At 38.0% G+C, this 16,651-nt stretch overlaps 1 protein-coding gene across 3 annotated transcripts in view; it reads left to right on the top strand.

Annotated features, from left to right (window-relative positions):
• The window catches only part of rabgap1 (RAB GTPase activating protein 1), a 59,046-nt gene that overhangs the window by 39,510 nt on the left and 2,885 nt on the right, over window positions 1-16,651 (top strand). For all 3 annotated transcript variants that reach the window (XM_029516629.1, XM_029516631.1, XM_029516630.1), the window contains 12 exons: window positions 1,145-1,258; window positions 2,766-2,840; window positions 3,494-3,619; window positions 3,850-3,993; window positions 4,185-4,226; window positions 4,654-4,782; window positions 7,873-7,965; window positions 9,220-9,330; window positions 9,801-9,905; window positions 10,730-10,813; window positions 13,904-13,975; window positions 15,578-15,778. In XM_029516629.1, coding sequence (XP_029372489.1) covers window positions 1,145-1,258; window positions 2,766-2,840; window positions 3,494-3,619; window positions 3,850-3,993; window positions 4,185-4,226; window positions 4,654-4,782; window positions 7,873-7,965; window positions 9,220-9,330; window positions 9,801-9,905; window positions 10,730-10,813; window positions 13,904-13,975; window positions 15,578-15,778 — 1,296 coding nt within the window. The remainder of the gene's footprint in view (window positions 1-1,144; window positions 1,259-2,765; window positions 2,841-3,493; window positions 3,620-3,849; window positions 3,994-4,184; window positions 4,227-4,653; window positions 4,783-7,872; window positions 7,966-9,219; window positions 9,331-9,800; window positions 9,906-10,729; window positions 10,814-13,903; window positions 13,976-15,577; window positions 15,779-16,651) is intronic.

Genomic DNA, 16,651 nt, shown 5'->3' on the forward strand with positions numbered 1-16,651 from the left:
TTATTGGACAATTGCATTTGGTGTTCTTAATCAAGCGCTTAGTAAGTGTGCAAGATGATATCTTTAAATCTGTATTTTATTTGCCATATAATGACTGTGGTGTCTTAGAGTAACATTACTTATTTAGAGGCTGCTTGTTCGAAATACACTGATCATCAATAATGAAATGACGTGCGATTAATCTTTGAAAGGCAAGGCTAGTTAGTATTTACAGTATTTACTGATCTGCCTGTCTGCTCATGTGTGTCTGTGTGTGTACAGACACAGTTCTGTGCTTGCTACTATGTCATTGTAGTGGAGGGATATCCCAGAGAACTAAGTTGCTCCTAAGTTGCTTGTGCCTGTGTCTATGCACTTGGAATTGCTGCTGCACAATTACCATTATACTTTAAATCTGACCTATCTTGTAAGATCTTTTTTTTTTTTTTTTTTTTTTAATTGATTGACTGAAGATTTTGTACACACATTCCTTGTCCTAAGTGGGTGAATCCAAATTAGTGGTCAGGGTACAATTTTAAGTGAAATGTCTTAAGACCAAGGTAATTTAATGGGGGACATTTTAGTGTTAAGCACCCTGTGTTAATATGACTTCCTTGTTGATATCACTTTACGATAACTTCATAAATTTGATGTCACACGTAAATTGTATAGCTTTTAAGTGCCACTACTGCTAATAGCAAAATACTTTGCCATCCAGAACAATTTTATATTGAATCAGATGATACATAATATTAATGCTTCTATGCCCTTTGCATAATCAGTTTGATTAGTTTTCCTTTACTATTATCATTCCTTTAATTCGGAATTATAGTTGCATTATAGTTTTTTTCTGTTATATTATTAAGCTGTGACAGCACAAGAGTTACATTTGATGTTCTGTAATCGATTAAATGACAGACCAAAAGAGAGTGGCGTACAGTCTGTGCTAGGGAAAAGAACACTATGTGCCACCAACTATTCATCCCACATTGCTCCGTAAATCTCAGCAGTCTATGGGGCCACTGCAGGATCGCTAAGGAATTTTTCTTTCCTAGAAGCAGGCTGATGGATCCCTAGCTGACTGAATCTCCCTGTCTGTGTCACATCGACATAATTTTTCACATGTCGCCTTAACCTTTTTCCCCTCTTTTTGTGTCACTATTAGGAGTCCCCTCAGGACAGCGCCATCACCCGAGATATCAACAGGACATTCCCAGCTCATGACTACTTCAAAGACACAGGAGGAGATGGACAAGACTCCCTCTACAAGATCTGCAAGGTGGGCAGGATTAATTATGGACAGTGTAGCCCTGACATCTTCTTATAATCACATGATTATCCAGGATGATGCTGCAGTTTAGAATAAGCCATCCTACAAATGCATGTGAGACCTATGTTTATTTCTCAAATTAGGTCGAAATAATTGCAATTCACATGTGAAAATGAGTCACGTTTCTCTATAATGCAGTGTAATTACCATGTAAATGATTGGTTTTTATATTAGTTCTGAAAATAAAGTTTGTAAAGCAGCAATGAAAGTCAGAAAGACTAAAATGATTTTTTCATTAATTAACTCAACAGCTACTCTGTCTCTTGGTGGTTCAGTGAGTTCATGACTATCTAGAAAAGAAAATAAGTTTCTAATCGAACAAATACACACACTCGCGCTAGAGTCTACCGTAATCATTCCTTTTGCATAGCTTCCTCTCCCACATCAGCGCACACACATACTATATATGCAACCCTGAAAGAAATACTTATCAATCATGGTCATGATCACATTTGCTCTCTTTGTCATGAAAATGAACACGTTCATGTACAGCGGTGACATGCACACATTTTCTCCTGTGCTTCTCCTATAATCCCATATGATTAGCCTGGTTGTGTAAACAGCAGTTTTTTTCCATTTTCCTTTCATTCATTATGTATAACTCAGGTGAGGGCATCCATCTCTTCTCAGACAAGCACCTCCTCAGGTGTGTTTCAATAATTCAATGGGCCCTCCCTTGCCTCTGTGTGGATTGATCCACACTTTGTCTGTTTGACTTCTACTCATTATTTGTGTTTGTAGCTCAGTAGGCCACTATAGCCCTCCAAATTCTCCTCCTGACTCAGATTTACTTGATTTTCATTTTACACCAAGATCTGTTTCCACTCTTTATTTTCTCCCACTTTGTTCTCTTCTTTTCCTATGTGCTCAGTTTCCACTCAAGGTCATGTTTTCTTTTTACATTCCTTACTCCACTTGTATTATGTATGTCTTGTGTTACTGTTATTCTCGTACTGATAATTGGGCTCATTTTTAATAAAGTTTTGTATTAGAAGATGTGAACTTTGATTTTTAAAAAGGACTTCACTATTATATTACTAGAAAGGTCCGTCAACAGCTTGAATACCATAATCAAAAGTGCTTTTCCAGCCAAACAAGTCTTCTCCCGCTTCAAAAAATAAATGTTTATACAAAGATGGTGTGCCTGATATGTTGGTATGTTCTGCCTGTCGTGGCGCTTGGAGCATACACACATCTTCCTTACTGTTTGTCAAGTATGAGTTCAGTATTTTACCAATCTTTTAGCTTTTTGAGGGTTTGCATTTTTTTGTCTCTTTTCATATTGTACTTTTAACTGTTGATAGTATAAATACTGTTTACAGTATCTTCAGTCATCTTGATCTGCAACACCCTAATTACATTTTTTCTTTGGACCTCTTCATTATTTTATCATCATTTCATATTCAAATCAAACTTTTTCACTAACTTGTCTGTTTGTCCTTGCCTTCTTCTTCAGGCTTACTCTGTTTATGATGAAGAGATTGGCTACTGCCAGGGACAGTCCTTTTTGGCAGCTGTGCTGCTGCTGCACGTGAGTTACATATCAGCATGGCTCAGGAAATGTAAGCTTTTCAAACAATTTCTAGAGCAGGGAGGAGGTGTTTTGTTTTCATTTGGCATCTGTGTCTATTTGACATTCTGCAATGGTGGGAAATATGCCTAGCTTATTTTGAATGTCTCTGAGATTTTCCTGTATGTTCCTGTATGAAGACTTGCTATGGTGCTTACTGCAGAGAGGTTTTAGATGCAAGGCTTGTACATTTATGGCATTGACATTTTAAGTGTGTAAATGTAGAATTTCTTCATATACATCTCCTACCCTCCAGTGGTTTGTTATGAAGCACACCTGCAGCACAGGGATATGTCAACACTGCCACCTTGTGGATAAATTATGTTCGCATCCGGTAAAAGCTGATGGAGCTCATAAGATGTACAGAGAAAACTCAAGTAATAATTTAACTCTTAGTTCAGTTTATTTATTTATACAGAAAACCATGAAGAGTAAGGCTAGTTCCCTTCTCTTCTGTGCATGCTCTAAAACCCTTTTGAATGACTTTATTGTGTGTGAAGTTCAGTTGAACTAGTTGTATCTTAAATCATTTTTGTGAAAATATTTGATTCCACAACTTGTAATGTATATGAAATCAGTGCTTAACGACTAATTTACTCAATCTTCTCCTTCAGATGCCAGAAGAGCAAGCTTTCAGTGTGCTGGTCAAGATCATGTTTGATTATGGGCTCAGGGACCTTTTCAAGCAGAACTTTGAAGATCTGCATTGCAAGTTCTTCCAACTTGAGAGACTCATGCAGGTATGTTTGTGTTGTATTCATACATCTGATATGCCTCTCTCCTTGTCCCCTTACCTCAAAAGCTTTTGTTTCTGTGTTATATGTGTTGTTTTTCCCTTTTAATTTTTCCTATTAATTTACCTCTCTCCATTTTGTTTCTCTCCATATAATTCCCTCTTATTTTCGTCCTCGTGCTTTTTTGTTTTCTTCTCTTCTTTTTTTGTCATTGTATTTCTTTCTTTATTTAACAGGAATGTATACCAGATCTTTACAACCATTTCCTGAATGTGGGCCTGGAGGCTCATATGTATGCCTCTCAGTGGTTCCTCACCCTCTTCACAGCAAAGTTCCCTCTTTACATGGTCTTCCACATCATTGACCTGCTACTGTGTGAGGTCGGTAATAATAGACAATTACACAGTTACAATACCACTTTAATGGCTCCAATTCACATTGAAGCCATTAAAGTGCAGGGACTTACTTGCAAAATTTATTGTGGATGGATTCCATCTTGAAGTTAAACCAGTTCAGTTTCAGTTCAATTCTTTGATACATCCTGAATGTAAAACTTTTTCTTTATTCTTAGGGCATCAGTGTGATCTTCAATGTAGCCTTGGCACTTCTGAAGGTGAGCTCATCCAGACAAAAATGAATGCCACCAACACATGAGCACATGCCTAACCCAACAACCAAACTCTGAGGAAAAGCACGTGCCAGCAGATAGTCAACCCTTGGAAGTATTTTACATGTTACTTGCATGACAGCAGATGTAGATACATGTACAGTGTCACCATTATTTAATGAGGGCAAATGTTTTCACTGAAGATGACTAAGAATGTTTTCATAGCAATTTATGTGATTTATGCGATATCTTCTAGACCTCGAAGATTTATGATAGTAGTTTTATCCTAAATCTTAATAATACCAATAAGAATAGTAATCACTGATAATCCCGTTTGTCCAATTAGATAAAAGGAAACTAATGTCCAACCAACAGGCTGCTGTGTCTCAGATAAATGTGTACCTGATTTATCGATGAGTTATTTTCTCCTCAGACATCAAAAGACGATCTGATCCAAGCAGACTTCGAGGGTGCACTCAAATTCTTTCGTGTCCCAGTTCCAAAGAGGTACCGCTCTGAGGAAAATGCAAAGAAACTGATGGAGTTGGCCTGTAGCATGAAGGTGAGTGAAACAGCAAGTATCAGCTAAGCATAATATTATCAGTTTAATATCTCTTATTTTCTGGTTCAATAATAATAGAAAAAGAATTTATTTACCCAGTCAAGTTAAATGTCAACAAGACCAAAAATCCTAATCACTATTAGATATGTAATATTTAAACCTTTTGATTAGATTATCATTTGCAAATGAGAGATATTTATCTTAAAAAAGCTTTTCGTCCAGCAATGATCCTTAAATACCAGTGGGTGTCACTGTTTAACTTAGAACTTAATGGACGGCAATCATGCACATACACAGCAGACACTTGCTTCACTCTTTCTGTTATTACTTCTTTTAGCCACATACACACCTGTGTCCTGGCCTGTTTTAGACAGTCTGGCCTAGTTTACAGGACCTGATTTTATGGATAACTTTGAGCAAAGATATTTATTAGCACAAACTCCATGAAGGAGCTAGAATTCGACGGTAGGGCAGCAAGTAAAGCTTTGCAACAAGTTCAGAAAAGTCTACTGGACAAGCTCTTGAACATGTTTCAGTATTCATCTTATCTGCATCATCTCACATGTCATAAATTTGGCCTCATGAAACCTCTCATAGAACACAGGAGTCATTTGACAAATTGACCTCAGCAAGTACTGTAATGGAGCTGGGTCAAGGTAGCCTAATCTGAATCTAAAGCTTGGATGGCTGTATGCAAGGATTTACTGATCAGATTACTGGCGACCTCACTGATCTCACTGATTGGACTACAAATCTTTCTGGTGTGCCCCACGCTCTATCTTTTTACATAGGTTTAATACAAATTCAGGCCAGGTCAGCGTCCAGTGCATTTCATCATGCTGTTTAAAAGACTTAACTTACCTACCTGAGAAAGTGCATGTTTATATTCTGTTATTGAGAAATCACAAAATGACAGAAAGTTACCTTTCCAAGTAATTTTTTTTTTATTTTTTGTATTTATGCATCACATAATTTTCCTCCTCAGTTCATCAACCTCAAAGCAGAACAAAGATAGGGATTCTTTCCCTTATCTGAGAACAGTTCACTATCCTATTTGCTGTTTACAAGGGGTTGTAAGGTTAAGGTACCAATAAGAAAGAAGCACATTTATTTCTGATCTATAGTGCTGTAGTGGTGTTATTCTGTGAGTTGTAGTTGTAGAGAAAATACACTTTTAACAATTTACTTTGTAATTATGGTCAGAGGTCATTATAATTTCAATACTTTTTTTGGAGTATGAGCCAAAAACACTCCAAAATGACAGTCAGGTCACAGAATTTATTCAGGAGACAATCTTGTGGTCAAACCAGGTCGTTTGAGCTGCCTCAGTGAGTAGTTGTTACACCTACTTTGTTCAGTTGTCTGCCAACCTTTTGACTTTTAAGAAGAACTATGCAAATCGTCCAGAGAAGTTTAAATGAAAACCACGAACAACTGTTTTTTTTTTTCTCTTTGCTTGTCTACTATTTTTGTTTTCCTAAGTACTTGTATTTCTGTCTCTTAAAGCCGTCTAATGCTCTACTATCTACCCAGTACATACTGACATGTATGTTGAGGTGTATATACGTGAACAGCTTCCCTGCTGCTGCGTGCATCTTACACAGAATTTCAAACTCTCGATTTTTCTCTTTCTCAAACAGAGCAACAGCAGTCCCACTAACTTGTAGTTGAGTTTTTGTTAAGAGTAGCAGAGAGTGATCAGTAACCACCTGAGAGAAAGCATGTGCTTTGAGAGTTTGTCTCTTCTAGTTCACTGTGCATGTTCAGAAAACAATAGTGACATTATTTCAAAATTTCTAATGGATCCAAGCCTTGTAAGATGAGAAATAGTGTATATCTATAAATTATGGCTGTACTTAAGATTGGTGGATGCTTTGTGCTCTAATTACTATTCTCTCCCTTTGTCTGTCCTCTATTTGCAGAGTAGAATGTATTACCACACTAACATACACACTTGCATCGGGACAACATGTGGGCCACCCTGTCCCAGTTCTGCCAGCATTATTAACTAATGAGTGCTGGGAGCGTTTGGTTGATTTTGTAGTCTGTAGTATAACATAAAACCTGAGATTGTAACATAACCATGGAGGCATGCAGCAACTTCATTACTTAACTTCATTTATGAAGCTTTAACAAGATGCATAAAATTTTCGTGTGCAGACAGTTGTGGTTTTCCCTTTCAAGCTGGAAATCATAAACAGTATTTATTGTATGGTCATGGCTAATGCCGTGGTTGGGCAAAGAAAAGCCTTTTCATTAGACTGTTTAAACGCAAGCAATGTGTGTATGTTTGTGTGTGTGTGTGTGTGTGTAAAATGCAGCTGTAGGCATGAATACTTGGCTGTGTGTTTAAATGGGACACTGTTTTGCAGCTTTGGTTGATCAGTGATGTGCCACTGAAGCAGAACTCTGTACTGAGTTTTAGAATGTATTCAATTAGCATCAAGACCCAGCACGCCAACATAGTGTTAGCACTGTTGCACCACCACAAGAGGTTTGCGGGTTTGATTCCTGGCCCTGGGGCCTTTTTATGAGGAGTTTGCATGTTCTCCCCGTACGGGTTTACTCCCACCATCTAAAGACATCATGTTTGGGTTGATTGCTGACTCTGAATTGTCTGTAGGTCTGAGTGTGAGTGGTCGTTTGTCTCTGTCTGTCTCTGTGTGTTGGCCCACTGAGGGACTGGCGACCTTTCCAGGTTGTACTCCACCCTCACTCAATGTGAGCTGGGACTGGCTCCAGCATCCCAAGCAACCTGAAAACAAATAAGGGGTAGAAGATGAATGAATGATAAAATGAACAAGAAGATCATGAAAAGTGTAAGCTCCTGTAATTTAGAGTTACCCGCCCACAGAAACCACCTTTAGATAAATGCAAAGTGATGTAAAATAATTTGTGTGTATGATCCATTACATCTTAATATTACCCATGCATAAATCTGCTTTTGTTGATTAAAGATTGTTAAGACTCTTCTCTGGCACCTAAAGAGCTGGATCTCAAGATTACTGGCTTGTTTTTATTTCCATTCTTCATCCTGTTCTTTTGTGATTATTTGTCATGCATATGATGCAGTTGTTTCTCCTCCCACAGATCAGCCAGAAGAAGCTGAAGAAATTTGAAAAAGAGTACCACACTATCAGAGAGCAGCAGGAGCAGCAGGAGGCCCCCATCGAGCGATATGAGGTTGACATTCATAAGCATATGTAACACACACAGACAAAAAAAAAAAAAGAAATAAACAATGATTTCTCCAGGAGTTAATGCACTCCAAACATTGAATTACATCTGATCAAAACGGGCGATGTTCTTACGATTATTGCGATTATTCTAAATCTAAATAAGGATGTCGTCGAAAGTGTTCAACTTTCCTGTCAATACGTTTTCATGGATTTATTATTTTTTTTATCAAGATATTGCATGTGAATTTATCTCCCAATGTGAAAACACCCGCCACATTCTCAGAAAATCTATTCTATTTACTGTAGACCTTGACAGTCCTTGCCCTAGAAAGACAAACTACATAGCTCTAAAAAAGCCATTAATTGAACATGGCCATATGTCATCTCAAGGGTAACATGTTGGTTGTACGTAGAACAAGATCATCAGTTACCGTGATTGAGGTTCTTCTGTGTTTCCTACTAAAATATTTCCAATAAGCAAAAATTGTTTTTCTGAATTCATACACTGAGTCATTAATTCACATTGTCAGTTTGATTATCACGTGCAGATACTGACATGTTTTACGTCATCACAGTCGTCATTGTCGACTAATATGTGTTGTTAATTTATTTCATGCTTCCCATTCAGTTTACAAAAAGCCTAATTTTAACAAAAATAATAAACTGCACTCATGTTTTCATATGCATAGTACAATGCTAGGCTTATTATGCTATAATCTAAGCTTCAATGTGTGTTGAACGGTTAGTTGGAAGATTCAAGGAAACCATTTCTTCTAAACTCAAGAAATGCAGCAGTTTTTTTTTTTTATTTATTTGTTTTTTTTTATAACACTATGAAGTAGGAACAATCCTAGGTTTCATAATATCTATGCTTCTTCCTCTCAACATTTCTGCTTGTCACCTCTGAGAATATATTATATACATGTGTGTCAGTTTTTATATTACTGCTTGTTATTGTTAATTAGTTGCAGGCTGTGTTTAGTTAAACATTACAGACAACCCTCTGTGTATAATTATGTGATCACCTGACTACAGTTAACTTTTCCACTCATTGTAACCGACATGAAATCCTTTCCCATGCTTTACTATCGCTCCACTGTCCTTCCTCTTTCACGCTCTCTCACCTCTCTGTTCACATGCACTTCTGTTTTGGTGATGCATTGTTCGTTCTTTGCTTCACTGTAATTTTTTAAATCTGCCACTGCTGTTTTCTCTCCACTTTCCCTTTCGCTCTCTGCCCACACTTTCTTTGGTCCAGCGGGAGAACCGTCGTTTGCAAGAGGCAAACATGCGCTTGGAGCAGGAGAATGATGACCTGGCACATGAACTAGTTAGCAGCAAGATAGCTCTGCGCAAAGACCTCGACAACGTAAGCCAAAGAAAGAAAACATTTGGGTGACTTTTGTCGTTGAGTAAATGAAAGTTCTCATTTCTCTCTTGAACATGAGGAACAGTGGAATCATACAGTAGATGTGTTTATTTAACAGAATCACATACACAGAAACTGACCCTTTATTATTGTATGCTCTGAGACATTTTATCTATATCCAGAAATTGTGGTTACTATGTTTACTATGGATTTTACATTTGGCCATACTGCAATTTTGATTAACTTTTAATAGATTTTCCAGCCCTTATCCATGATGCCTAAAATGGTTTCTGTGAATGTATGTGTTTTAAAAGATAGAACATACTTTTATGTGTGTTTGTCTTTGACTCACATGGAAAAAAGAGATGGACAAGAGAAAACTCAGAAGAAAGTAGGGCAAGTGTAAGTTTCAGTGACCTTCAACATTGTGTTATTTTTCTTGTGCGTGCATGTGTGTCTGTTTGTTTCAGGCTGAGGAAAAGGCAGACGCCCTGAATAAAGAGTTGCTGCTGACCAAACAGAAACTCATTGACTCTGAGGATGAAAAGAGACGGCTGGAGGAAGAGTCTGCACAGGTTAGCGCCAACAGCAAGGCACTGGCTGAGCCCAATTTGTGTCAAAAATATGATCAGATCAGATTTCAGATTTATTTGTATAGCGCCAAATCATAACAAAGTTACATCAAGGCACTTTACATATAAAGCAGGTCTAGACCAAACTCTTTTTAAATTGGGTAATATGTGTAATATGTGTAACACAAAATCACAAGTGGTACACAGGATTACAGATAGCAAGACAATGTGAGCACTATTGCAAAACATTGTCCCCACTATCTCTGTCCATGAGATGGAACTGCCTATCTCACGAAGAGGGTCACTTGTCTGCAAGTTAAAACAGTTCATTTACTACATTCAGGATTCTCTCCAAATTTAAACCTTGAAAGTCAAGATGATGTCAGATTTTCTTGAGTTCAGTACAGAACCGCTTAGAGGCAGAGGTTAAACCCACTGCCCTCTGCTTCCATGTGTGATCGGTGTTGTCCTCCAAAAACCCCTTCCTTGGATGTGTAGGTGTAGCTGTCAGTGATGTATGTCCTCTCATGGAGGTTGGGTAAAAGGCGTAACTGTGCTCTCAGCTTCACATCTGCCAATGCTTTCCTCTGTCTTCTTTACATGTCATGGCAGTCACATGGTCTCTGGGTCCCCTGGCTCTGCCCTGTCCTTGAGCTTACATAGGTTAGGTGCGTGCGTGCTTGTGTGCGCAAAGCGTAGCTGTAGGCTTGAATATGTGGCCGTGTGCATGTGATTAAATGGGACACTGTTATGATGTTTTGCATGATCTGAGGTATATGCTGTTGAAGCTGAATTCTCTCTGTCTCTGTGTTTGCGTGTTTTTACAGCTAAAGGAGATGTGCAGACGAGAGCTTGACAAATCTGAATCGGAGATCAAGAAGAACGGCTCCATTATTGGAGAATATAAGCAGGTATGTGTTGTGCATTTTCATGCAATTTTTTGGTGTGATTTGTGATTTTTTTTTTTCCCCCCAAGAAGGACAAAATAAGACAAGGAAAAGTAAATAAAATGTAGGAAACAAGATAGCTACAGTAAGGCAATATTGTTTTTCTATTTCACATCCTGCGTGTTTTTCAGTGGTCATACAGAACCGCTGCTAGAACATTATTTGATACTGAAAGTCCTTTTTTTTTAATTATTATTATTATTAGTAGTAGCAGTGACTCAAGGCTAAATAACTGTACTTTGAGGCCATGTTGACTTTCACTTTGACATTTAAAGTCAACCACAGCTGCCCCTGTATTTTCGCATGTATGATTATTGGATTCTCTTTACTCAGTTGTACTCAAATTTAGAGCTTGAAGCGTGTATATATACATTTAATTAATGTGTGTGTGTGTGTGTGTGTGTGTGTGTAACGTGTATTTTGTGTAGTTCTACTTTTTGTGGCTCACTCTGAACACTCTGATACATCCTGCAGTTTGAGGAATGAGCTATAAGAACCTCACCTCCACATTTTGCTTATTCAGCTTGTCTTTTTATATCCAAGCTCTGGTCAAGCCATTATTGTGGCAAGACTAGGCATAAATATTTCAGAATAATATAAGAGGGATCTGTTTTCATTAATTCATCTAGTTTTTGAAGCAGAAATATCTAAATATACAACGTGTCCCTAACATGAACCCACAGTCTTTGAGTTTGTGAGCATAGTTTGAGTTCCTGTCTCTGAATTGCCCTTATGGTGATTTCCATCCTTACAAATCTCATCCTGTCACTTAATGCTTAAATATAAACCTGTCCCGATCAAGTAATATAGCCATCAACACACAGACATTATGCAAAAATCCAGCTCTTGTTGCTCCCTGTATGGGAAGACAGAAATAGTACAATGACTAATTTAGAAATAAATCTTAACTTAACCTGAGTCTAAAAATACTGTAGCAGGTTGACAGCAGATCTGAAAATTTGTGACAGGAGCCTTCATGTAGGAGAGAGGGTTTGGTATTTGTATTTGTGTTTGGAAAGCAGTCTTCAGATTAGTAGCATGCAGCTGGGAGCTAAACATAGCTAAATGTGAAACTGGTGCTTCTGCAAAATGTGTTCTGTTTGTGACAAGAGAGGAAGGGGGTGATGGATGAAGAGAGGCAAGAAAGCTTTCAATCTTCTGGAATTGACTAGTTGAGGAATGCCTCAAAATAGCCTCCATTGTTTTGCAACCCAGATATCTAGAATTTCTTTCCTATTTCAGTGGCTGTAAATGCCAAGTTTTCTTTTTTTCCCCCCTTGTACCTAAAAAAAAGCTTTGTGTGCTAATTGCCCCCCCAGCCCACATGGACAGAGAAATGCATGTTAATCATGTAGCTGACAAAAATGTTGAGTAGTGTATTATAATCCCTGTTGTAAGAGGAGAGCCAGAGAGAGTGTAGATACACTCAGGCTGGCTGGGTGCTCTCCAGCAACATGTAACAGTGCTTTTGTCTCTAAAGTTCGGTTAGCACAAGGTTTATTTTATACAATATTAGAATACAATAGTGACGGGGTTCAACATGGGCTCCTTATTGCCTACTTCTGGTTCTAAGCTCTATATACAATGTTGTAGATGTAATGAATAATTGAAATTTCATGTACTAACAATTTGCCCATTGTAAAAAAACAATGTATTAACTATATAATTGTTGACCAAGCAGGTAATAAAATTAGTGCAGGACTGAATTAACAATTGAGAGAATGTTTAAAACAAATAAAACTTGAGATTCTTTTTAAGGGGAATAAGTACACGTGAAAACAAAAAATGGCCCATGGGTCTTAATCCTGAACTATAACAGTATATGATACAAGCACACAATGGCTTTATTATGAATGCGGCATAACAGTGTCACGAATGGAGGTTAGTAAAATGCCTGCTGATGGAAGCTTGGCTTGGCAGCTTCATAAAGATGAACTGAATAATGTACAGCAAAGAAAGGGAAGCAGGGAGAATAAGACAGCCAAGGGGAGCTGAGAGGGATAAGACAGCAGTGATGAATGAAAGGCAAAGACAAGGCTACAGTAATGGCAGTTGAGAGCAAGTGAAGGGGAAGATGACAGAAGAAAAAACATAAAAGACATGTAGGAGGAGAATGATGAAAATCTGCTTGGCTTAAGATACACAGATAGAGATATAGATAGATCTCCAGAGGAGGAGGATGAGGAGATACAGTATATGCTGCACAGAGCAGGAACGGATAAAGAGATGTACCCGTTTGGATTCTTCATGTCACATTGATTTCTGTTTCTGCCAGCTACAGCCGTGTGTGTGTGTGTGTGTGTGTGTGTGTGTGTGTGAGTATTTGGAGCTGCATCACAGGTAGAAAAGCAGACTAGGAGACTAGGCATATGCAAGGATGCACATGTGTACTCATCCATGTGCATCCTGTGAACTCTGCAGGCAAATAAAGACCTTATGCTATCGCTAATGGACTTAGCGTTAAGAGGATGAAGTCTCTTCCACGAAGACTGATTACCCAGAGCCATAAACAGGGAATGAGAATAAGGAATGGGAAACACTAGCTATTGCCCACTGTTATGTTTAGCCTGGATAGGCAGAAATCCTAACTGTACCAAGAGTGTAAGAAACAGCTGAAGAGCTCTCTCAGTAGAACAATGCATGTTTTGTCTTTCAAATCTGTTCTTGGTTTCATACACATGGATTTGGTTTAAATGATAGTGATATGAAAAATGTAACTTTACTTTTACATGCTCAGGCTCTACTACAATAAAATACCTAGGTTTAAGGTAATTATTCTTTTCTTGAATATTGAATATGAATGTTGAATATTACTTTATGATATTCTACAACCCTGTTACATTTTAGTGGCATGCATTTAACTGTTTGAGCTGTTTGAGCCACAAAATTGATTGTCCTTACTGGTGACCTAGCAAATTGAGGTTCAGCATCAATCTGTGTAAGTGAGCAGATACATTTTTTATCATATTTATTTTGTTTGTGTGAATTGTAAATGATGTTGACAGCACTAACTGAACCAATCCATTGTTTTCACTGTCTCTGTGGTTCCAATAGATCTGCTCCCAGCTGAGTGAACGACTAGAGAAACAACAGACAGCCAATCGTGGAGAGCTGGAGAAAATTCGGGTGAATTTCTCTGACACATACACACTCTTTGAAACACTGCTGTGTCCCCTCAAACACATGCTGTGCCAGAGCTATACATGGATCATAACTACAGAACTGAGCTGTTTTTGGAAATGTATGTGTGTCACTCACATGTGGCTTCTAATTGAAGAATGAATTCTATAACGATAGAGAGAGAGCCACAAATGTCATCTTGGACTTTATAATGATGAATGACCAAAGCAAGATGTCCAAGATTTTATGTTTCCAACTCTTCACAGAAGGTTGGTTAATTTTGTTATCTATGTCCCCTATTGCCAACATTTGATATTTTCACATAATATCTTTTAGATGTCTTTTCATGCGTCTTAGTCAGTATCAGTCCTTCAAAATCCAGATGTTACCTCAAAGTGGAACATATGAGCCTGAGATGCAGCTTAGATCTCATGTCTTGAGTTAGCAGGTACAGTCTGTTGAATACTTTATTGCCTCTCCTCTTGACTGGCAGTGAAATCAAAGCTCGTCAAGATAGATTGAGGAAGTAGCCCAAGGAGCAAGGACAGCTCGCTTCCAGTATGTGGCTTATGAATTGTTTGTGTAGACTTGAACCAGGACAAAGGCTTTTTTTTTTTGGCAGGAAGCTCTGTCAGGCTTCACCAAGACTCACCAAAGGACAGACAAAGGGTTTATTTCACCAAGGACAATTCATGTAAAGGGTGTCACAGAGCGCCCGTGTCTGTATGTGTTTGTGGTGGAGGAAAATTGTGGAAGGCCTATCATCTTGTTTGCGCTTGTTCCTTCATTACTCACCAGTAATGATTTTACAAAGGCAGTAAAACTGTCACCAACTTCAATTAGAATTGATAGAGGGAAACAGTAATGGGCACTGGATTATATACAGTATAATTGTAAGTTACAACAGTGTTAATTAGAAATGTTCAATTAATATACTGACATACTTATTCACGAAAACTCTATTTAACTCACTCTATTTAAAGTGACGACAGAAACTATTTTCGCTCAGGCACTCTGCTGCTTCATTAATACCCCCATCCACTTCTGCTGTGATGAGCCGTCTGTAAAAACATTATGTCTTGTTATTACTCAGCTTTAAATTCATTTGACAGCTTAATCCAAAGGACATGTGTTATTGTAATGAAATATTCACTTTAAGAGAACATCTTGAACTAGCAGTCATCTGTTGTTGCTAAAATATGACTCAGCCTCCTCACCAGGACCCAGATGAACTTCAGTAGTCGTGAGTCAAGCATAATGGAGCTGTGTCGGAGAACCTCCTCCGATCACTTCAATATCAATATCTATATCATGCTAATATGCAAAAAAAATTAGGCAAATGTTTGTCTTTTTTTGGGTTAGAAAAGTTTGAAAATTTTCCTTCAAAATCATTCATGTAAAGTCCCATAACCCGCCTCAGTTTGCACCTTTACCTTGAGTCTTTAGTCTCTTCCATGTTAAAGGGGAATGTTTTGAGAAACTGATTATTCTAACAAAAAAATGCAGCTTATAAGGTCAGAGACTGGTATTAAAACATAATTTATTGCCTTGTTTTTTTCCTCCAACCTTTTCTATCATCGTCTCCTTTTCTCTTAAAACCTTACACAGTCCAAAGTAGAAGGCTGTGAGAAGTGCAGCAGTCTTTTCAACAAAGAGGGTCGTGTGCGGTCTGCTGTGACCACGGCACCTGCTGGAGGGACTGAGGAAACTGATGAAGAAAAGGAGGTTTTGAAGAACCAGCTAAGAGAAATGGAGCTGGAACTAGCCCAGACCAAACTACAGCTAGTGGAGGCCGAGTGCAAAATTCAGGTACACTTTTGCAGTTTTGGTCCAAATCAACCTGTCACGTGAAAAGCTTTAGATTGGCTTGCAGTAGTTACATATTGCTTTAGACCCAGGAACATGTTTTATATATACTTGACTTTACCCATCGATATAGATCTACAGTTCAATTTAAAAAGGAACTTGAGTAATATTTGGAATAGCTGTACAAGAACAATAATACCAGGGAAACACTCACTTTGCTCCCATCATCGCTTGCAAGCTCTTCTTGGAGGCATAGACACCAATTATCAAAGAGACCTTGACTTGCAGGGAGTTTGCTTTTCTACCCTTTCTTGCAACAATACTTTCAGGAGTGCTTTGACAGCCTTTAAGATGGAACCAAAGATATTTTTGTCGGAAGGATGCATGCAGCTTTAAAATAGGACAGGATTTCTATCATGAGGACTGATGATTTTCTCTTTGTCCCCATTAAAGCTAGGGACCAACTGGGTTGAAAGCTGGCTGGTTTTATAGAAAAAGGAGATTTCTCTTGTGACTTGTCAAACCTTGAAGAGCACCACAGTTAAGAGGTGACAAAACAGAAATTTAGGGTTAGGCTCAACAGAATTTATTAACTGAGTTGAAGACATTCACGAGACTAGTGTGTTAAGCAGCAGCAAGTTAGGAAAGATCAGTCTTATTAAAGTCGATTGGAATATTTCATAGGTCATTTAATGGTCAGTTTGGATTTAGGAAATAATTAGATTTAGACAGAGACTGAAATAAAAACGGACTGTGCAAAGTCAGACTATGCAAACAATTTCTGATTTAAAAAAAAAAAAAAAGACCAAAAAGTAGCTCAATGAGCAGTTTATTGAGTATTATATCAAAGAAGAAATATTTCATATGATTAGTGAT

Source organism: Echeneis naucrates, chromosome 12, assembly GCF_900963305.1.
Source record: "Echeneis naucrates chromosome 12, fEcheNa1.1, whole genome shotgun sequence".
NCBI classification, from domain to species: Eukaryota; Metazoa; Chordata; class Actinopteri; order Carangiformes; family Echeneidae; genus Echeneis; species Echeneis naucrates.